Consider the following 23,053-nt stretch of genomic DNA (forward strand, 5'->3'; position numbering starts at 1 on the left):
ATCGTGGGCGCTAAAGCCCAGTGGTCCCCCACCTGACTACGTCAGAACCCCTCAGGGAGGCTGTTCACATGCGTGTTCTGTGGTGCTGGGTCTGGGGCGGAGCCGAGGAATCTGCATTTGGGGCACACTCCCTGATGGATTCTGCAGGCTTCTGATTTGGCCTGGGTCGGGAACGGCACTTGCCTGAGGCCTCACAATGAGTTGGAGACTTAAATCCAGGCCTGCAGCTCCCAGTCCAGCCCTTTCCTCCTCTTCAGCTGCCCAAGCATCCTAAAGGGAGGAAGCCAGGGATGAGTGCAATGAGCAATGACGCTGGGAGCAGCTGGTAACATTTACAGTGCTGTGCTAGGCTTGTTACATGGCTTGTCCGTTAGATTGCAGTAGTGTTAGAAAAGGGGATATTCTCCACAGCAACAGGGACGTTTGAGCATGAGGTGGCAGATTTTAGTGCACCCCTGGAAAAGGGAAACCACGGTTGAGGCGCAGACATGCTGGAGAATCGAATTTGAAACCACCCATGGAGCACTCACCATCTCCAGTAGCATGTGCCCTCCAGGCAGGGGTTGTCCGGTAACTCATTTACCTGGGGACACGGCAGTCCGGCAGGAGGGGGACACCTGTGCCCTCCTACAAGGTGTGCACCTGCTGCATGTGCATCCATGCCAGTCTGCCACCTGAGCACCTGTGTGTCCCCATGTGCACACCTGTGGGTGCTCAGTGTGCACACATCATGTGTGGGTTATGTTCTGTGTGTGTGTGTGTGTGTGTGTGTGTGCATGCATGCTCTGCTTCGTGTAGTGCAGGGGTGAAGCAAGCAGCACCTCCGTGCACGGGCGTGTGCAGGGGAGCATGTGCTGCTGCTGGCTAGCTCACACCAGCACTGAGAATACTTGTGCTACACGGTGTGTGTGTGTGTGTGTGTGTACACAAATGGCAGCAATGCAGGGGATCCCTGAGATCCCAAAGGGCAGAGGCAGAAGGGCCATTAGAGAACCTGTTTTCCTCACCCGTGTCCCACCTCCACATTCCGTGCACCATCCTCAAACCTGCCAGGTGTGAGCCTGCCCCAGGACCTTAGCACCAGCTGTTCCCTCTGCCAGGTCTCCTTCCCTAGACGTGCATATGCTTGGCTCACTCGCACTTTCTTCACTTCTTTCCTCAGATGTGACTTCTCAGTGATGTGTTGCACGCCACTCCCCTATTTATCTCCGTCCCTGCTTCATTTTTCTCTATAGCACTTACCACTGGACTTACGTGTCTAGTTACTCACATATTTATCTTGCTCCCCTCATAGAATGCAAGCAGGGATTGTCTGTCTCTCCTCATGGCTGTGAACAGTGCCCAGCTGGTGTGCAATAAATAGTGGTCGAGTGAATGAGTCCGTGCACCACCTAACTTACTAATTGTCTTTAATTTGTCTAACTTGTTTTTAAATATATTTTATTGATATTTTACAGAGAGGAAGGGAGAGGGATAGAGAGAAACATCGATGAGAGTGAAACATCCATCAGCTGCCTCCTGCACACCCCCTACTGGGGATGTGCCTGCAACCAAGGTACATGCCCTTGACCGGAATTGAACCTGGGACCCTTCAGTCTCCAGGCCGACGCTCTATCCAGTGGGCCAAACCAGCTGGGGCTAATTTGACTAACTTTTGTTACTGAAATATCCACGTTTACCTCTCCCTAAGCAGTAATCTACCTTTCACAGGATCGCTGTGTTCATTATGCTCCTTTCCTAATACACATGTGAAATTTACATAACTAGTAAGGTTTTCATGATCAGGTACCACCTCAATCCCTTTGCTTCCACTGGAGGTGTGGGGGCACCCAACTCTAGGAATCACTGGTCCAGGCCAGTCCCTTCTCAGAACACTCGAACAAACGAAGCCCAAAGGCTCAGGAATCAGTCCAGGGTCGCACCCAGGCTATGACAGGACACACACTGGAACCAAATCTCCTGACCTCCAGTCTGCTTTCCTTTTGCAGTTGAGGGACGAGGGGAGGGGACGGTGGGGCTGGATGAGTCAGCCTCTCCTCTGGCACAGACTTCTCCTGCTGGAGGGGAGCCAGACATGCCTGGTAATTAGTAAATGGCATGGGGGCATGGCAGGGTCAGCAGCCTCTGGCACGCCCAGGGCCTCAGCGCCCTCCTGGCTGCAGGGCTGCGTACCCAGTGATGGGAGCTGACCTTGGCCGCACCTTCCCTCCCAGGAGTCTTGGACCTGGGACTGCTCCAAGGAGGCCTAGGCCCTCACATCTAGCGAGAGGTAGACCTGGTGTTCAAACCCTGTCCTCTCTGCTACACATATTGGGTAGACGGTGATGCTGGGGTCCCTTGCAGAGGGGATTCTGGGGGTGAAGGGATGAGGGTGAGGGTAGTTGTGCTGTGCCTGCCTGGGCTGAGCAGGAAAGAGAGACCAGACCCAGAGAGGGCTGGAGGGAGACAGACAGAGCCCTACCCTGGTACAGAGTTATACAGGGGTGGGTTTGTGCAAAAGGCTGAGGTTACACCCCTCTCAGGAGTGCACAGTGCTATTCACTGTAGAAACTATTTCTTCGTTTAATTTACTCAGCAGTGGCTCTGCCAAGCAGAGACCGGCGTGCCTGTGTTACTGATGAGGAGGCTGGGACTCAGAGAGGGGAAGTGATTTACTAAAGGTTGCCCAGCATGCCTTGGGAACAGGCTGCACCTCGGTTTGGATTTGGTAAATGAGGACTGTGGGGAGGGCAGGCCAGCTGCATGAACATGGAAGGGAGGAATGGGGGTGGAAACTGCAAACCACTCGCTGGGCAGATAGCCTTGGTGAATCCCAAAACCTGTCTGAGCCCTGGTTTTCTCACCTGTGCAGCGAGTATAACAGTCCCCCCCACTTCACAAATTGTGAGGCAAACAACATACTACAATAATGACAGTGCTGAAACGAAATGCCTGAACATAGCATCCTGAGTAACAGAAGTGAAGTTTGCCTGGCGCCTGACAAGGGCGCCTACCAAGGCCACTGCCATGGTGGAGGGCGGATTCCCAGGCCTTCTTTGGCAGGTGCCAGTGAGCTGAGACCCCAAGAGAGTGAGCACAGCCTGGAGGAGCCTCCAGGGGCTGGGGGGGGGGGGGGTGGGCGCGCTGGTGAGGACACCTCCTGTGCAAAAGCAGCAGAGACACAGCCTCAGCCCAGGACGGGTTCCCTCCACTGTTTACCCTGCGCCGGGCTCTGCGCGCTGGGCACTGCGACTCCAGCCAGCCAGTGAGCCTGGGGCTGGGACGTCATTGCCATTCCTCCTGCGTTTTTTCTCCGGGTTATTTATTTTTCTGCGAGGAAGGAATGTGGGGAATTTACCACAGGGCGCTGGCCTCCGCTTTTGGCTGCTGGGCAGCTCTTCCCTAAGAGGGAAGCAGCCGAGACAGATGGCTCAGGCCGAGGAGGTGGAAGCGGAGGCGGCGGAGGGTCCCAGCTGAATCAGTGGCTCCGGGCAGTGGGGAGGTTATGCAACCCACCCAGAGCCTCGAGGCAGCCAGCACAGTGCTTCTGGCCTCTGGGCACGATGAGCCCTAATGTCAGAGCTCCCATGGAACTCTGCGTGGACCAACCCATTCACCCTCAGCCTCCGGGAAAGCCCATGGTGTGTTCCTCTGCAAGCTGCCTTTCTGTGCACCTGGTCTTGATTTGGGGGGTGGGTGGGGGGTGGAGTGGGGTGGAGATTGCCTTGAGCCTTCCAGCCTCTGCTAAGCTGCCTCGTTACTTGGAATGCTTCTACATCTCCATCTTTCAAAACTTAGGGCATATGCCACCTCCTCCAGGAAGACTTCCCAGGTTGCTTCATCCTCACTCATCTCACTCTGAGGCTCTAGATCAGGGGTGGGCAAACTTTTTGACTCGAGGGCCACAATGGGTTCTTAAACTGGACCGGAGGGCCGGAACAAAAGCATGGATGGAGTGTTTGTGTGAACTAATATAAATTCAAAGTAAACATCATTACATAAAAGGGTACGGTCTTTTTTTTTTTTTTTTTAGTTTTATTCATTTCAAACGGGCCGGATCCGGCCCGCGGGCCATAGTTTGCCCACGGCTGCTCTAGATTCTCCCAGCACTTGGTGGAATATTCTGCCTCTTAGGTCTAACACTGTGGTTTAAGGTCTCATCTCCCTCTTCACCCACAGGCTTGTTACTCTCCCAGCCCCTCCGCTTTCCCCATGAACCACCCTCTAGCTCTCTGATGTGGACTCTAGACAATCTGGGATCCAGATGAATCTAGAATTCATCTCCCTGGTTGAGTGGATTTGGGCTATGGGAGTGCTCGTCCTCCAGTCATTTATCTAGTCAACACTTGGCTATTAAACCCTTGCTGGGGGGCGGCCTCGTCTGAGTGTGGGGCATTTAGAGAAGATGGAGACCAGCTGCCGCCCAGGCTGCCCCAGGGCCCGGAAGAGGAGCTATAGAGAGCCCAGAGTGTGCCAGGCCTGGGCTGGGGGCCATGGACCCAGAAATGGCCTAGGCCCAGCTCTGCCCCTGGCAGAGGCAGAATTTAAGGGAAACCGTCACTTCCCACCACCGCCACCCCTCGCCAGCTCACCACCTCTTTTGTCTCCTGGATTAAGTGTTTCCTCTGTGAGGGAGGCCCGGGCAGGCTCAGCAGGGCTGGACTGGGAGGCGGGGGCCTGGGTTGGGCTCTGGGTGAACCAGCCCTTTCCAGTTTGCTGTGCACCTGGGGCTGAGCCTGCCTCTCTCTGCGGCACTATTTCCAAGTCCCTGAAAATCTAATTGTTGATTAATGTTTAGGCCAGTAGGGCAGGCAGGAGGGCGACGGTGGCTCCCGGCCCCTGGCAGAGGTGGACCCCACAGCAGGGTCCTGGTCAGCCAGCGGGGAACAGTGCGTGTGGCCCGTGGGGATAGCTGCCAGCCAAGGCTGCAGCCAACTTGGGAGCCCTTGTCTTAAGTTCCCCCTCAAACCACCCATCCTGCTCTGCCTGATCCCAACTCACTGTCAGCAGAGAGATATTGGGAGCTGGGCCACAGCCTCCTTCCCCTCAGCCTTGGTTTTGAGCTTTCTCAGCCTGTTGTTTCTGCCATTGAGTCTTCCTGCTCTGAGGCCCGTAGGCCAGGTTGAGCAGAAAAGGACTGATCTAGGAACCTGAATGGATTGACAAGGGCTTCCTGGAGGAAGTGGCATTGACCTGGACCTGGGGCAGTGGGTGAGGAAAGTGAGTGTGCTTTGTGGGCAGAGCTCTTCAGGAGGAGGTGTCCAGGCTCGGGATCAGTCAGATCCCCGCTCCAGCTCCCCTCTGCCTGCCCCTCGCTGGCTGCAGGACCTGGGTGAGCTCGCTAATTTTCCGGACCCCGTTTTCCCTCTGTCCAATGGAGTGAGGGAACTTCCCTTATGGCCTGCTGTGAGGATTCGATGAGAACACACATGCTAAACCCTTAGCTTGGCAGCAGCTGGTGCTCCTCACGGGTTGGCTGTCATCATCCTCATCACTGTCATCCTTACTCTGTGAGCACCACGGAAGGTGGGGGGCGAGGAAGGAACAGCTGTGACGCAGTGGGGGCCCCTGCCCCCAGCTCCTGAAGTCTGTGGGGGCAAAACTAGATTCAGGCCCAGATCGCTGCAAAGCCAGACATTGGAAGGAAGCAGCCTGGCCCGCAGGATGGGCCCTGGACTTGACCCTGGGCCAGCCTGGGTTTGAATCCCAACCTTGCCTCTGACTAGCTATGCCAGCTGGAGCAAGCCACTCACCCCTGAGCCGTTTCTCCTCCTGCACAGGGATGGGTGCGGGGACCCCATGGGCAGCTGGAAATGAAGCGAGGGCCTGGCATGCGGTGAGCACACCCTGAGGAGCAACTTTCAGTAAAATGAGTAACGCGCAAAGCGATGAGGTCATCAAGTGCTGCAGATAAAGCACGGGGGGGCCGGGGGAGGGTTTCGGGAGGGCTGGTGGCATTGGAGATCGGTGCGAAGGCTGGGGATGTAGCGAGGATGTGAGCCAGAGAAGGGCTCCCCGGGGAGGTGTCTGTGCAAACCCCACAGCAGAGGCAGGAACTCCCAGTGCAGGTGTGGGAGCCACAGCCATTGGACCGCTCTGGCCATTGCGAGTGCACCGAGAGCGAGGTACAAGCTCTCAGGCAGCCCTGACGTCAGGGGCTCTGAATGCCACCGTGAGGGCTTGCTACTGGCTCCCCCACGTCCTGGGGAGGCAGGAGAAGGACATGAGGGGAGCCAGCGGGAGGACGATGAATCTGGCCGCGTGGAGTGCAGTGGGTAGATTGACGGGGGAAGAGATTGGGGGTGGAGAGGCCATTTAAAAGGCGGTTGCAAAATCAGTTTTCCTGATAAAGAGCTGGGCTGAGTCATCTGTGGAGGAGAGAAGTCACATCCAGCTCCTCCGCGTTGCTGGCGATGTGGGATTTTCTCTCTGTCGGCGAGGCGATTGGCTGCCTTTCCCAGAGGCTTTGAGAACCAAGGCCGGCTCAGCACAGAAGGGGAACTGGGCAGCAGGGAAGACCGGGCCACAGTGAGTAAGATGAGCACTCAGAGGTGCCTTTGTCGTTTGGGGTGTGCAGCTTAGGGCATGTGGCATCCCTCTCTGGTCTCAGTTCCCCTCTGGGCCTCCAGGGAGAGGCGGATGGTGACTTCTTTCAGTGGCAAGGCTGGAGCTAGGTCTGAGGCTCCCCACTCTTGTTCCTAGGCATCTCTTCTGTCCTGGCAGTCCTTCCCACCGTAGTATGAATTATTCTCCTCCTGCGAGGTCTGGCCGTCTGCCGGGACTGTCAGGTTGCACTCACCAGGACTTTGGCATGGATGGAGAACTCTCCAGAGAATGAGGGCTGTGTCATTTCCTCTTTCCAGCGGGGAGGATATGGGGCAGGGGCTGGCAAGGTAGCCAGACCATTACTCAGCCCAGTTCATCTTCCTGCCCCCAGCTGAGCCAGAGGTTGTGCAGCGGCCAGCCATTGGCTCCTTCCTGACTCCACCAGGGGGGCAGTTTACCCAGCCTGTTTACCTGTCCTGTTGCCAAGCCTCCCCGGCAGCCAGAGTGGGCTGCCTTTAGCCAGTCTCTGTTCCTACCTCTTGCCCCCTGTCCCACTCCGCCCCAGCGGGGTGGATACTCCCATTGACGGCAGCCGTATGAAGAACATTTCCTTGAATTCTCTCGCTGTCCTGACCTTCTGCTCTGGCCTCCCTTCCCCTGCCCCACCTCCCTCCTTCGTCCAGACAGGCCTGCCGGTGGGCAGAGCAGGCTGCTGCCTGCAGAGCTGCTGGGGGGAGGAAGGGCATCGCCTGTACACAGCTACAACTCAGGACCCTGACCCCAACGCGTTCTTCCCAAATGAGCTCTCATGTCCCAGCAATCATTTCTGCCTTAGTGAGAACTCTTCTCCCAAGAGGAGGAAGGGGAGAAACCCTGGGTTGTTCCTGGCAGCTGACCATGCTGGGGAGAGGGCACTGCGGGGCACTGATCGTGAGATGTGAAAGCCTCTACCCGCTCCCCGCCCTCCACCCCCGCCCAGAGTCAGGGTCTGGAAGGCAGTGTGGTTAAGAAATGAGACTCAGCAGCCAGACTGTGAGTTCTGAACCCCAGCTCTACTACTTACAAGTTGTATGACCCTGGGCAGGTCTCTCTGACCTCTGACTTCATCTGCAAATTGGGAAGAATAACAGTCTTCTCTCTGGGGATTGTCAGAAAGATTGAAAAGATGATGAGTATAAAGGGCCTGGCACAGCACCTGGGCTGCAGTGAGGGCTCAGTAATTACAGCCCCATTGCATCCTCATTCTAATGTGTGCTCAGGGCTTCCTGTCCGCCTCCCCAGCTTGGGAGGACCCTGGTGGACCCTGGCCCTCTGCCCCCTGCCTCCCTCCGGCAGCCCTTCCTTGCACCTGCCATCACCCCGTCCTCTCCTAAGGCCTGTCTTCAGAGCTTCTGATCCATTGTCCAGGGTGGGTCTTTCAGGGGCCAGCTCCCAACCTGGCTGTACAGAGGCACAGAGAAGGGGGGCAGGGAGGCGCTGTTGTGACTTGCACAGGTGCAGGCTGTACCAGGCAGATTGGGAGCTCAGTGAGGTGCCTGTTCCTGCCTTTCTGACACCAGGGAGCCCAGTCTCAGACCCAGTGGCTGGGCACTGCCAGGGGTGGGTTCCCTGGTCTGAGGAATTTTGGATGGAACTGCCTCCCTGGTGCCCTGCCATGGGGACTCTGGTGCTGGGGGCTGGCCTGGCCCCTTCTTTCAGCTTTGTTTATGCAGGGTGGCAGGGTAGATTGCTAGCTGGGTCTGGTTCAAGCCTTCTGCTAAATTCCTTTTCCATGGAGTCACTGTGGGCTGGCGTGGAGGGCACGGGAGCTTCACCAGAGGCTGGGCTTTCTCGGCCCCTGGCCTTGTCTGCCATGTTCCTCTTGTCCCCAAACAGCAGTGGGGGAGGCTCTTGGTCTCGCTGGGGTCAGCCCACCAGGTCCTGGCCCACCGCCTTCTCTGCAGCCCTTCCCTCTCTAAGCCTCCCAGGCCAGCTTATCCCACTGAGGGCCTTCATGTCCCACCATTTGAGAACTTTCTAAATCCATGGCCTTTAGAACAGCCTGGGGACAGGACTGAAGCAGGCAAGTGGGGGGTGGGGGGGTGCAGGGTTGTTTGGAGCCCTGGTTATTCAAATTGAAACGCTTTCTAGGAGCCTCGTGCTGAGGGAACATGCCAGCCAGGAAGGTTGGTGCTCTCGGGAGTCATGCGGAGCCAGGGGAGAGCCAGCTCCACTCCTTTCCAGCTCTGTGACCTCGGGCGGCTCACTTTACCTCTCTGAGCCTTGGTTCTCTCATCACTGAAAAGTGGGTAACAATAGTTTGTGCTTCACAGGGTTGCCGTGGGAATGAAACAAGTCAGTGCGTGGAGAGCACGGGTGTGGGTCCACAGTAAGAGCCAGTGTCAGCTACGATTGTTGCAGCTGTGTCCTGAGAAGTGTGAGGGGACTGGGCACGTGCGTCCTGACCACGCCGTGTGGGATGTGCTGTCTGTGACTCCCTGCAGGGCTGTCAGGTTGGGAGGAGGCGGCGTTTTCTCTGGGGGCGTTCGGGGGCAGAAGTTAATGTGAGGAGCAGCTCTCCGCTGAGGAGTGTCCGTTAGTGGAAGGCACCTGTGCAGGTAGTGAGCTCCATGTCGATCAAGTGTGTAAAGAGAGGTGTGTACCCTCAGGGGCATGGTTCTAGGGATGCAGGCATTGGACTCGGTGACAGCCATCTCGGAGACTCTGAGGTTCTGTAATTTGGAGCAATAATCCCAGCCCCCTGCCCTGAGAATGCTGGAATCCCCTGCTGTGTGGCCTTAGGTCGCCTCCTCTCTCAGGACCCTGATCTGTGGAGTGATTTTCCTTTGCTAGAAGAACCTCTGACCCCTCTCAGGAGAAGAGTGGGTCCCCAATTCCACTCCATCCAGGGTAGCATGAGCCCTCTCCCCAGGCATTCATGACCGCATGGCAGCCTCCCGACCCTAACGTCAGTGCTTGCATCCCCTTCTCAGTTAAGGAATGGCTCCGAGAGGTGCAGTAACTTGCCAGCAAGTGGCAGAGCCTGGATTTGGGCATGAGGCCTGGTTTCTAAGCAGAGCAGAGGAGATGGGCACTGCATGAGCTGAGCAACCTCTCAGGGCCTCCTCATCTCCCCCAGGTGGGCACAGGTGTCTGTGTGTGTGTGTGTGTGTGTGTGTGTGTGTGTGTGGAGGGGGGAGGGGGTAGCCAGATCCTGATGGGAAGAGGAAAGGAGGTTGGGGCCAGCCTGTGGCTGCTGGGCCTGGTCCCAGTGAAATGGCTGTCTGCAGCCACGCTGCTCTGTGTGGCCTCCCTGCTGGGAGCTCTCCCTGCACCCCTCTCTGGACCTGTTTCCTCGTCTATAACATGGGGGTGGTGGTGAAACTGCGCCTCTGTAAGGGCCCTTCTAGCTCTGAGAGTCCCTGAATTCTGAGCTCCGCTGGCAGGATACCTAGACACACTGTCCCTGGCCACTCACTCAGCATGTCATGGCCAGTACTAATGAGGGCAAGGGAGAGGAAGGGCAAGGTCAGATTCCTCAAGAACTAATTAGCTTCCCACAGCGGTGTGGGGTGGGGTGGGGGAGGAATTTTCTCAGCCACTGAGTGAGCTGCTGATCCTGCCACAGCCTGTCCCATCCACCTGTCCATCGGTCCATTTGTTCGTGCACCCATTTGTTTAGGCATTGCTCAACAGCATAAAGTGAGCACCGACTGTGTGCCAGGTGGGCGCTGGGGATATACAGAGAAACGGTTGCTGCCATGAACTTAGCTTAATAGGAGTCTGACTGCAGCCTGATCCCTGACCTCAGGCCTGGACTTCAGCTCTAGACTGAACCCCGATCCCTGCTGTGTTCCCCCTACGTCCCAAAGGGATCTTTTGAAAGAAGAATGGGCTGTGGACCCAAAGGGACCTGGTTCTGCCTCCAGCTCCGCCACCCTTTGCTGTGACTTTGGGTGAGCTATTTACACGTCTCCAGACCTCACTTTCCGCCTCTGTAGAACAGGGGCCAGGAATGCTTGTCGCCTGGTGTTCTTGTGAGGATAACATGAAGCAATGCAATGTTCTAGCTGAAATTAGCCCAATTTATTGCTTTGATATTAAAATATGAGAATTTTTAAATATTTAAATAAAAATGGGAAGAAACTGTGCACGGACATAGAAGAAAGTAATGACAGTTGTTACCTGATTATGATGAGGACACTCAGGGTGGAGGGACACTTCTCACTGTATGCTTTCTTTTTGTCTTTGAACACTGTGTACTTTGTTTTTAATTTTTTTAGATCATGTGAATGTACTGCCTGTTCTAAGAAGAGAAGTGTTAGTGTTTGTGCTAATGGCTATACTATGGGCTTGGGAGTGTGAAGGGCCCTAGGAAAAGCTCCTTCGTGCACTCAGTCCTGCTTGCTGAGCGCCAGGCTCTGTGCTAGGGGCCAGGCTTAGAGGACTGAACAAGCCAAGCAAGGTCACTGTCCCCCTAGAGTGTATGGGGGGCGGGCAGATAATGAACAAGGAAACAGATAAAGAAGATAGTTGTGAGTTGTGGTGAATGCCATGAAGAAAATCAACAAAGAGATGGGATAGAAAAGGAGAGGGCTGATTACAGAGAAAGGCCCCTCCAGAGAGGTGGCACTCAAGTCCTGAATAGCAAGAAGGAGCTGACCTGGAATGCCGCCTGGGAGATCATTCTAAGCAGAGGGAACAGCAAGTGCAAAGGCCCTGGGGCAGGAACAAACGGCATTTTCAAGAATTAGAAAGAAAGCCAGCAAGGCAGAGCCTAGTGAGAGAGGAGAAGGGAAACGAGTCAGGATATAGCGGGGCCAGGACTGCTAGCGTGAGGTGTTCTTCCTGAGTTCGGTTGACTGCTGTATCAGCAACCTGTGGGCTCCAATGAGGGGCTGGCTAACGCTGAAATGGTCATCTGGGCAGGTTTACACAGCTGGTGCATTGGAGTTGAGCCAGAAATGGCTGGGTCAGGATTCTTTATGAGCAGACGGCATTCCAGAAAACAGGGAGTCGAGATCAAGATGCTAGAGGAAAAGGTCACCTGTAGGAGGGTCACGGGTGATTGTCTGTCGGTCTGTCTGTCTGTCGGTGGACCCCTGTGGCTCTGCATCCCTGTTTGCTAACCCGGCCTCTGTCCCTCCCTGCAGCGTTGGGCCGGAGCACGAGCCTCACCGAGAAGGATCTGAAAGAGGCCAAGGCGCGGAGCCAGCAGATCGCAGCCCAGCTGACCACCCCTCCCAGCTCCAACTCCCGAGGCGTCCAGCTCTTCAACAGGCGCCGGCAGAGGGTGAACGAGTTCACCTTGGAGAGCCACGGCCGGAGGGGACAGACGCCAAGCCAGGAGTCCTCGAGAGGGCCCCCGGGCAGCCCCGCAGGCCATGCCCCAGGGCTCAGCCTGAGTCCTGCCTCACTTCACGAGCCAGGCCCTCCGAGGCACCCCCACGGTGAGAGCTCCGACCTAGGGGTCCCTGGGCACAGCATGGAGGGGTGCTCAGAGGAGGCCAGCTTGCTGCGGCACCTGGAGAAAGTGGCCAGTGAGGAGGAAGAGGTGCCCCTGGTGGTTTATTTAAAGGAGAACGCAGCCTTGCTGACGGCCAATGGGCTCCACCTGTCCCAGAACAGAGAGACCCAGAAGAGTCCACCCACCCCGCCTCCAGCTGAGGTCCACAGCCCAGCTCCAGATGTCAACCAAAACCTTGCCTCCCCCGGTGCCGCTCTCATCACACCAGCTGCTAATGGCAGCCACCACCTGCCAGCCACAGATGTCAATCAGAACCCAGCGGCGGCGGTCACCCCTCAGAGCCTGCCGTGTTCTAGCCTCCAGCAGAACTCCTCGGAGGCTCAGCTCCCACCGCCCGGCACAGTGCCAGATGCTACACCCAGCACCCAGTGTGCTGGCGGGCAACCCCAGGAGCAGGTGAGACCCAGCACACTCCTAACTGACAAGGCATCAGCTCCATCAACCACCAGCAGCACCTTCCCCAGAGAAGCGGCTCCCAGCTCCGGGTCCCCAGCCCCAGACTTCATGTCCAGCTCCCTGCTCGTCGATGTCCAGCCCAGCGCCCCAGCGGTGTCAGCAGAACAAGAGACATCAGGGCGGGCAGTGGCCACCACGCCCACCACGCCCACCAAGCTGTACAGCGAGGTCCACCTCACGCTGGCCAAACCCCCATCCGTGGTCAACAGGACGGCCAGGCCCTTTGGGATCCAGGCACCAGGGAGCACTGGCCCGATGGAGCGGAGCCCCATGGTAGAGAGAAGACATCTCGGGGGGAAGGCCCCGGCTTCCCAGCCCCCCAGCATGGCCGACAGGAGCCCTCGGCCACAGAGACATGTTCTGTCTCACAGCCCCATGGTGGAGAGGAGGCCCATGGCACAGCGCAGCCCCGCCTTGGAGAGACGCCCCTTGGGGAACTTCGCCCCACCCCCCACTTACGCTGAGACCTTGTCCACCGCTCCCCAGGCGTCCCGGGTTAGGTCTCCCCCCTCTTACTCCGCCTTGTACCCCAGCTCTGACTCCAAGCCTTCCCATCTGAAGGGCCAGGCGGTTCCCACCGGCAAGACCGGAATTTTGGAGGAGTCTATGGCCCGAAGGGGCAGCCGGAAATCCATGTTCACCTTCGTGGAGAAGCCCAAGGTGACGCCAAATCCAGACCTGCTGGATCTGGTACAGACAGCTGATGAGAAGCGGAGGCAGAGGGACCAGGGGGAAGCTGGAGGGGAGGAGGAGCCCTTTGCGCTGGGGGCTGAGGCCTCCAACTTCCAGCAGGAGCCAGCACCCAGGGACAGGGACAGGGACAGCCCCACCGCAGCCGAGAATGCTGTCCCCGAGTGGGCCTCCTGCCTCAAGTCCCCGCGCATACAGGCCAAACCGAAGCCCAAACCCAACCAGAACCTGTCAGAAGCCTCTGGGAAAGGGGCTGAGCTCTATGCCCGCCGCCAGTCCCGCATGGAGAAGTATGTCATAGAGTCTTCGGGCCACGCCGAGCTGGCCCGCTGCCCTTCACCCACTATGTCCCTGCCTTCGTCCTGGAAGTACTCCTCCGGCAGCCTCCGAGTGGCATCCCGAAGCCCAGCTCGGACCCCACCTGCCTCCCTCTACCATGGCTACCTGCCTGAGAATGGGGTCCTGCGCCCAGAGCCCACCAAGCAGCCGCCCTACCAGCTGCGGCCCTCGCTCTTTGTCCTCTCCCCCATCAAGGAGCCAACCAAGGCCTCACCAAGAGCCGCCTCACCCGCCAAGCCGAGCTCTCTGGACCTGGTGCCCAGCCTGCCCAAGGCGACCCTCCCACGGTCACCCTCCCTGCCTCGGCCCTCCCGCTCCTCGCCAGGCCTCTACACAGCCCCAGGCCAGGACGGCCTCCAGCCCACTGCCGTGAGCCCCACCTACAGCAGCGACATCTCCCCAGTGTCTCCCTCCAGAGCCTGGTCTCCCCGAGCCAAGCAGGCCCCCAGGCCCTCCTTCAACACCCGGAATGCCGGGATCGAGGCTCAGGTGTGGAAGCCTTCCTTCTGCTTCAAGTAACGGACCCACAGGGATCCCACTGCCTGTCAGGGCCCCATCTCTGAGGGCAGGATGGAAAGCAGATGTGGCAGGAAATGGCACAGGGCTGAGAGTCAAGCGTATGGGGACTCAGGGCTCACGGGCTGATGCTGCTGCCAGCTAGCTTTTTGACTGACGCTGGGCAAGTCACCTCCCCTCTCTGAGTTGCAGCTGCCAGTTCCCTGCTCTGAGGGTGGCTGGACTCCATGTCAGGGATAGAAAGCTTGCTACTGGGCGGGAGGAGGGTCATGGAGGCAGGCGCCAATGAGGCTGGGGCTTCCTCTGGCCTTTGTGAGCTATTAGGATGCCAGCGTCTTGCTGGGGAATGGCCTGGAAGGGGACCTCCGCACGGGCTTCTGGAGCAAACATCCTGCCAGAGCCTGTGGAACAGCGGGACCACCCTCATGTGGCCCGACTCCTGGCACCTTTCTGCCTGTTGCTGGATTCTCACCTCCACGGGTCTGTCTCTTCCACCTCTGCCTTCTGGACACCGTTTCCTCTCCGCTGCTTCAGAGAGCTTTGCCTCGGCCTCCACATTTCCTCCTGCTGGATGAAGACTTAGCCTACTGCTGTCTGATGCTTTTCTCCTGCCCTCTGTCAGCTGCCTCCATGCCTTCTCCAAACACCTGGCTCCGCTTACGGGACAGCTAAAGCAGCTCATCCCAGACCTCTACCCTGGTTCCACCTGGCTTGCCCCCACTGCTCTGGGGTAGGGGAGGTCCCAGGGACCCCTGAGAGACAGCCCTGTAGAAGGCTGTGCAGCGAGGAGAGTCCCCTGGCAATGTATCCAATGGCTGCTCTGGCTGCAACCTCAGCCAAGATCTGCCGGACTGAAAGCAGCCATCTCCACGCAGTGGAAGGGGGAGGGGCAGGAGAGGAGGGTCTGGTCCCTCAGCCTCTCATTTGCTGAGTGACTTTGGCCGAGTCACTTTCCCCTCCTTGGCCATTTAGACAGTGAAGGCTCCACCAGCTGTGACAGTCTGTGAGGGTGAGAAGATAGGCTGGTGCTTTGGGAGAAAGGCCTTGTAAGTGCTGACAGTCCCCTGGGAGGAGGAGAAGGAGATGGGCAGTTGCTGTAGGACAGATGGAGATGAGATGTCTGCAAGGTTGTTCTGGGGAGGGTGTGGCTGGAATGAGCTGCTGGAGGAGTCGAGGGATTGGAAGCCTAGACTGGGATGGCTCAGGTGCAGGACTGCTGGGGCAGTGGGAGCAGAGCAGCTCAGGGAGATGGGACGGAGGAGACCTTAAGGTTCTGAGGAAAAGCCTGGGACGTAAGAGTTGACTCCATGTGTATCTTTGGGTCTCAGTTTCCCCATTCATAGTACAGTGGGGGTGCTCAGTCAGGTAGTATGAGCACTTTACCACCTCTGAAAGTTTTATGTGCTGCAGCCCCCCAACACCAGGCTTTGTGGGGGGTGAAATACAGAGGCAAGAGGCAGAATTCAGATGGAAGATTCCCAAGGCTGGGGCCCGAGCACCACCCACTTACTCTTTTCCAGCCCTATTTCTGGGCTCCCCAGTGGGGAGAGGGGTGGTGGAGGCGGTGCCCATGCTGGGCTGAGCCTGCAGTTCTCCTGAGCTCCGGGCTCATCTCCATGGGAACGGGGTGCCTTCCCAGTGAGTTCATTCTGCCCAGAATGCAGGGGCATGTATGGGGAAGCCTTGAGTGAGCTCAGCAGATCCATGCAGCCCCCTCTCAGGACAGAGTGAAGCCCCCGCCCTAGACCTGCTCCCTTGACTCCTGGAAGAGCCCACCCTCCATCCGGCAACGCCTGCGGCCAGGCTGGCCAAGCTCTTCCCACTCTGTTTTCTCTCCTGTTCTCAATACACTCTGCCTCAAACCTGTCTTGCTTTCTTTCTTCCGTGCTCGCTGGCTGGCGGTCAGGGCCGTCTCCCTCCTCCCTGATTCTGGCCTGGGAAGTGGGGCGGGACTGTTCAGTTCGGTGTGAATGTGTGGTGTGTCTCCTTGCTGCCTGCATCTGCTGTGTCTGGATCAGCCAGGGGCACAGATGTGTGCTGGCTTGGAAGCAAGGTGCCCTCTTCCCCAGAAGCCAGACCCAATGGAAAGCACGTTCCTCTGCTTTCTCCTTCCTCAGAGTTTGGCTAAAAAAAGGCTGTAGAACCTAGGGAAAACGCACCTCTTAGAGTTCAGGTTGGTTTGAGTTCTTTAAAAGTGGAATTTAAATGCCAGCGCATACATTTTCCTGTTCCCTTCTCCTCTCCCTACAACAGCGGTTCTCAACCTGTGGGTCGAGACCCCTTTGGCGGTCGAACGACCCTTTCACAGGGGTCGCCTAAGACCATCCTGCATATCAGATATTTACCTTACAATTCACAACAGTAGCAACATTACAGTGATGAAGTAGCAACGAAAATAATTTTACGGTTGGGTCACAACATGAGGAACTGTATTTAAATGGCCAGAAGGTTGAGAACCTCTGCCCTACAATGTAAATCTGGCCATTTCCCATGCTCATCACCACCTGCCTCCAGAAAACACTGAATTTCTGCCCCTGGTGGAGAGGAACACACTGCCATCAAGTCAGACTGGACTCCAGTCCCAGATCTGCACCTGACTTCTATGTGACCTTAGACAACCCCTTCCTACCTCTGGGCCTCAGTTCCCCCTTCCATTGCAATGGAAGAACCTCAGAAGGCAGTTTGGGACTAGGTCTGGTCTCTAGCAGTTCCTGTCTGACTTTGCTCTCCTCATGCCTTCACCCCACACATGTGCCCTGCTTTGGGGCTGGTGCTGCGTTAAGTGATGCACTTTGTGAATTTCCACTCATGTGTCTTTCACAGTTCTGGTATATACAGAAATTCAGGGTGCACTGAGATCTTTGCCAGAGAGTGAACAGCTCTGATTTCCTGCAGCCTTTTTGTATTGTGCACCCCCCACTAGCCCCCCCATACACACACACAGAGAGTCAGTATCCAGCCATGGCAATTCCGATGAGGTCAGGCTCTGGCCCACCTCCAAATGATGAGGAGCTGTTCACCACTGCCCCCAACATTCCAATACAAGCTGTTATTCCTTCCACTTGCTGGCCCTAGCTTTCCCCTTGTGGCCACCAAAGGCAGAGACAACCCTTAGAGATTTCAGACAATTACCTCAGCTCCCCCTGCCTCAGACTACTCTTCTGGCTAAAGAGCCCTGGTTGCTCTGCCTCAATGCGTGTTGATGGGCTTTGATCATGAACTCTTGGCCCCACTTCCCTCAGCTGGGCTGACAGCAAGCTTCCTGGGATGTTGCACAGACAGAGCAGCTCCCAGAGTCTCTGGCTCACGTATAAACAACTCTGATCCTGGGAGTATAAGGGGTGGATCCCATGCCAAGCTTTAACTTTCTTACTTGGTGATTGAGGCCCAGGGTCACTCCAGCATTACCATCCCATGAAGAACTGTTCAGACTGCTGTACAAACTGCCATCAAGAGTAAGAACTGGATTCTTGTCCCGTATCTGCACCTGACTCCTATGTGACCTTAGACAACCCCTTCCCACCTCTGGGCCTGTTTCTCCTTCCATGCAGAAGGTTCCAATTCTGTGTCTGGACTCATCTAGTAGCCACTACATGGGAGAAAACAGATACTTAGGTCCACTGCTTGCTTTTAGATTCTGATCAGATGAGAGGCTGAAGGGCTTGGCTGTGGCTGATCCCTGACTGAATTAGAGAATGGATGTTATGAGATACCGACTGAGCAGGAAGCACTGAACGGACTGGCTAGTTCTGGACTCTGAGGGATGACTGGTGGTGAATTTGGATTGGATTGAAGGCTGAGTGGACTGGTTTGTTGCTGGGATCTGATTGGATGAACAACTGGTTTAGCAGATCCATGCTGGGGAAGGATCCCCACTCCCTACACTTTCATACCAGTTCAGACTGTTTAAGCATGATGTAGCCTTCAAGCAGCAGACGGTTTCTCTTTCTCTCTCCCCCTCTCATACTTTCATACACACACACACACACACACACACACACACTCTGGTGAGCAGAACATACTGGATAGTTACTTACATCTCTGAACTTCATCTTCACCATTGGAAAATGGGTGTGATAATGCCAGCTATGTCACCAGTCTGTTGTGAGGATCTAATGAGAGACAAATGAGACCGAGCCTTGTAGACTAGAAAGTCCCAAGTAGGCAGGAAATAAATATGATAGAGTATTTATAAGCTTAAAGATGTCCATACTACCCACCTCATGCCAAAAGAAGTCCAGTGAGGGGAGCGTGCTGTCTAGAGAGGAATGACACAACTTCCTTTTGTGTTTCCATCTGTCAGTGGGAACGTCCTTCCTGCGCAAGACATTCAAGGGAAAATTAGAAGGCGACCGTGGCAACAGGGCAGTGGAACCGGGGCTGAGGAGTCTTTGCCTCAGCCCAACCTTAGTAATAATGATAAAAATGTTTTAATTTTAGAATAGATAATACATCCATTTGGTTCAAAAATCTAAACTTACATAAAAAGTAATACAGAAAGCCTTATTCCCACCCCTGTGCCTGTGTGCCTTGCCCCACTCACCCCATTTCCTAAGGAACCACTTCAGTTAGTTTCACGTGAATCCCTCCAGTATTTCTTTATGATGAATGACATCTAGTGAGCACTTTCTTTCTCCCAGGAAATCATCTAATACATGTAACACTCTTTACATTAGTTATCTCATTCAATTCTCACAACAGCCCCATGGGGTACGTGCTGACATGAGACCCCCATTTTACAGAGGAGGAAACTGAAGTCCAGAAGTTTCCAGTTGCTTCTGCTGCTGAAGCAACTTGCCCAAGTTCATTCAGTAAATATAGGGGTCTGTCTCCAAAGTGAGAGTTCGTGACCACTAGTCACCTGCCTCCCTGGTAAGTGCAGGGGCAGGCATGTGGGCTTTTTCTTTTCTTTTAAATAAATATATTTTTATTGATTTCAGAGAAAAAAGGAGAGGGAGAGAGAGAGAGAAACATCAAGGATAATGATTGATTGGCTGCCTCCTGCACGCCCCCCACTGGGGATTGAGCCAGCAACCCAGGAATGTGCTCTTGACCTGATTCAAACCTGGGACCCTTCAGTCCGCAGGCTGGCGCTCTATCCACTGCGCCAAACCAGCTAGGGCCAGCGTGGGCTTTTTCAAGCATCTGGGCTGAGCATGGGGGCATCTACGTTTTATTGCAGGCACTACCTGACTTTAGTCGCTGGCTTTCCTGACTGTACAACGGACAAATCAAACTCGGCACCTTCCAAAACCCCGGCGTGGAGCACCCCAACACTAACGCTTGCCCCCCCCCCCCCCACCCTCTCTGCTCTCTCCACAGGACCGCCGCGAGAGCCGGCCCACCTCCCCGCCCTGGACGCCAGGCGCGTCCCGGCCCCCCAGCAGCCTGGACGGCTGGGTGAGCCCACGGCCATGGGAGCCCGCCCGCGGGGGCAGCATGAGCAGCCCCCCGCCGCTGCCTCCGCCGCCACCCATGTCTCCTTCGTGGAGCGAGCGCTCGGTATCCCCACTACGACCTGAGACGGAGGTGCGGCCCCCTAGCCGCCAGCTGCAGGCTCTGCTGGCCCGAAACATAATCAACGCGGCCCGGCGCAAGAGCGCCTCCCCGAGGCCGGCGGGCGCCGAGAGCCTGCGGCCCTTCTCCCCGCCCAGGGCACCGCTGCCACCGCCACCGCCACCGCGCATGCGCTCGCCGCAGCCTGCCCGCCCCGGCCCGGCAGCCACCCCGGGGGCCACGTTCGCCCCAATCCCGCGGAGCCCGCTGCTGGCTGGGCCCTCGCCCTGCGCCAGCCCCCGCAGCCCGCCGCCCGCACCGTCCAGGCCCTTCCCCTATCGCCGCTCGCCCACGGACTCCGATGTGTCCCTCGACTCTGAGGACTCCGGGGCGAAGTCGCCTGGCATCCTGGGCTACAACATTTGTCCCCGCGGGTGGAATGGGAGCCTGAGGCTCAAGCGTGGCAGCCTCCCCACCGAGGCTTCCTGCACCACCTAAAACTTCCCCCTTCCCATCCCCGGAAGGCCGAGCTGGAAGAGATCTTGGCAGAGATCAACCTTGGGATATCTCAGCACCACATCCCCAAAGGGTCTGGCCCGTTTGGACAGCCCCAGAGAAAAGGGGTTAAGGGCCAGAGCTCTGGGCATGGAGTAGTGATCCAAGCTTGGGTTCTAGCTCTAACGATATGATTCAGTCTGAGAAGGCTAAAAGGAGTCCTTGTGTGAACCTGGGAAAGACCCTTCCTCTGACCCTCAGCTTTTCCAATGAGGCTTTGGCCAAAGCAATCTCCAAAAGTCTAAATGCCTCCCCCCCCCCCCCCCCCCCCCCCCCCCCCCGCCCGCCTTGGAAGAGTTGATGCATTCCAGGGTTCCATACTCCCTCCCTTCCAGGCTCTCCTCTCTAGAGTCTGGCAAATGAGGGGTATGTTCAGAAGATCCTAGGCCTAAGTTCCCTGTCCAGGTCCTGGCTCAACCATCCTCCTTCCTGGCTCCAAGTGCCAGGCAGTAGCAGCTGTTTTCCATCCCTGCCCAGACAAGCTCTATTTTTACCACCGTGACCTTTAGTGAGGTCTCCCAGGCCAGCTCAAGGTGCCCCGCTCCTCTGGAGAGAAGAGGCAGGAAGATTCCTCCTCCCAGATCCCTCTTATACTTTTCTCCATCCCAGCTCAAACTGCCCAGGGCATCTTAACTGTAGCCCAAGAAGAGAGCTCTACCGCAGGAATGCTATAGGTGCCTCCAACCCGTCTATCCCTTCTAGGCCCTTTCATAGCAGCTCTTTCAAAGCTGAGCCCTTTCAGAGTTGACATGGAGCTCTCTGCTAGCCTGTGGCTTTACCTGATGGCCCTGAGTTTGAGGTTGACCATATGGAAAGAGGGAAGCAAAGATTTCCTTGTTATCGGATGTACGCAAGCAGTGGCCAGATGCACGGAAGATATTCTAGTAGAAAATAGATTGGCTCAGATGACCTGAGGGCTCTTCCAGTCCTGAAATGCATTCCACAGTAAGGGAAGGGAAGGAGAGTACTGGTGGAGAATTGGATGGGCAAAATTCAGGGGCAGGTGAGCTAGAAGTTAGCCCAGAGCCAACCTATGTTTCTGGTTTCTTAGGAAGCACCCACTCTTCAGTTCCAGGCCCCAGCATCCATATCATACCCCGATGAGTGGGCACTATCTATCTCCTTCCCATTGCACTCTGGCCTAGCTAGTACCCAGTACCCAGGTAGTGACCTTGGGGAGCCTGGTAGCAGGCTTTAGCATGTCCTTTAAATCCTGGTGGCTCTGACTCCAATTCCCAGAGGGACATGGGGAGGAATTGGCTAAGTTCCACAGTTTCCAGAGTTGGCTGTGATGCCCTCTAGAAGTTCAGAATATTTACTTTAGGATATTAAGTGCAGGGGTGCAGGTGGGGGTGGTGGTGTTAGAACTGGCTGAAGATCAGAGGTGTGTAGGTAAAAGGATACCAGGATGTTGCTAAAGATGAAGGATAGAGTGTGATTTTGGATTAGGGGTAGACTTACCCTAACCCAAACTCACTTGTTAGACCTGGAACCCTTAAATGAAGCTAGGAGAAGCTGAGGATCAGGATGTGACTGGGGTGCTTTGGAATAAAGAAGTGATCCCAGAGGGTTCCTGGGGCATAAGGATTGGGAACACAGGCTCTGTTGGTGGGAAGATGAGGGGGTCAATGATGAGTGACCACATTTACCAAAGTCCTCACCTGCTTCAGGGTCCCTTGTAACATAGAAGCCAAGCTAAGGCCTGTTTCAAAGAAGAGACATTATTAGGCCACTGGCTGAGGCAGTGGCATAGAACATCTACTTCTACCTGCATTTACACAAAGAGCCAGCAGGAGGCAGCCTTGGAAAGCTGCAGTTCTGTCTGGCTATTCCCTTGCTTCACTGCCTTCTCCCTATCTTCTCCTCTAACCCACTAGAGATTGCCTGTCTCCTGTCTCTTGTCTCCTATAGAATTCAGCTCTGGCCCTAAATAAATGCTTCCTGAATCCTTTTGCCTCCTAGGTCATTTTCGACTGTGTCTAAAGCCCTTCTTTCTCCCCAACCATGGGACAGTCCATGGGACTTAGGGTGGATGAGAATGTTTGATACACATGGGATGGGAGCTTGAGAAGTAGCAACCATGAGAGATAGGGAACAACATAAAAACTCCAGGCCATAGGAGATGTCACTGAGCTGAAGTCCTGGCTCTATCATCTACTAGCTAGGTGACCCAGGGTAAACCCACTCCTTTTCTCTTTAGGCCTCAGCTTCCCTATCTGTGTAATGAGTGAGCTGGGCTAGCTGATGTCTCAGGGTGGTATGGCCCAGGCCCTGACCACAAGGCACTGTCACTGGAGTGTGCAGGGCCAAGCTGGGCAGGGCTCAGTGCTCTGGGCTGCTTCCTCAGAAGCAGGTCAGAGCTCCAGGCAAGAGCAGGAGGTAATGTTCAAGTCCAGACAATCTAGTGAGAGCAGGACAAACCATTAGGAGTGCTCCTCTCCTGATGGGGTCATCCTTTGCCCGAAGAAGGGAACTGTGGCCCCACTCCCAGGTGAGGCCATGCTTGCCCTAGGAACATTCCTCACCTTCCTATCTGGATGCTCAGGCCCTGCAGAGGCTGAGCAGAGGAACCCAAGTGGAAGGAAGCCGCGCCCAGGCCATCCACAGCAAAGTCCAGGCTCTTCCTAAGGTTGTCAGAAATACGTCCTTAGACAGTGTCTGTCACACAGGTACAGATCTCCCTGCCCAGACCCTGTGCAACCTTGCTGCTCCCACCCTTCCATGGGAGTAGTTGGTATGCCTCTCCCCCAATCTTTATTTTTAGCTGGAATGCAGTATCCCCCTGCCCAATCTGCTCCTCCTGTTACCTTCCTTAGTCACCTAAGCCAGACACCGGAGTGGCCCTCTCCTCACCTCCCACATTCAATCTCTCACAAGGACCTAGTGATTCACCAAATACCCCTCAAATCCGTCTCCTCCTATGGATGCCTTCTGTCACTGCCCATTAAGCCACCCATCCCTCCCCTAACC

At 56.0% G+C, this 23,053-nt stretch overlaps 1 protein-coding gene across 2 annotated transcripts in view; it reads left to right on the top strand.

Moving 5' to 3' along the window:
• SYNPO (synaptopodin) overlaps positions 1–20,026 on the top strand; it is a gene marked incomplete at both ends in the record, with an annotated part of 35,161 nt that extends 15,135 nt beyond the window's left edge. Inside the window, 2 exons of one of the 2 annotated variants that reach the window (XM_081091017.1) lie at positions 11,658–14,005; positions 19,355–20,026. In XM_081091017.1, coding sequence (XP_080947143.1) covers positions 11,658–14,005; positions 19,355–20,026 — 3,020 coding nt within the window. Of the gene's footprint in view, positions 1–6,391; positions 6,508–11,657; positions 15,899–19,354 lie in introns of those variants that run through there. The other variant, XM_081091018.1, reaches the window with a different exon arrangement.
• Positions 20,027–23,053: the final 3,027 nt, after the last annotated feature.

The sequence above is a fragment of the Myotis nattereri genome, assembly GCF_964212035.1.
Source record: "Myotis nattereri genome assembly, chromosome: 5".
NCBI classification, from domain to species: domain Eukaryota; kingdom Metazoa; phylum Chordata; class Mammalia; order Chiroptera; family Vespertilionidae; genus Myotis; species Myotis nattereri.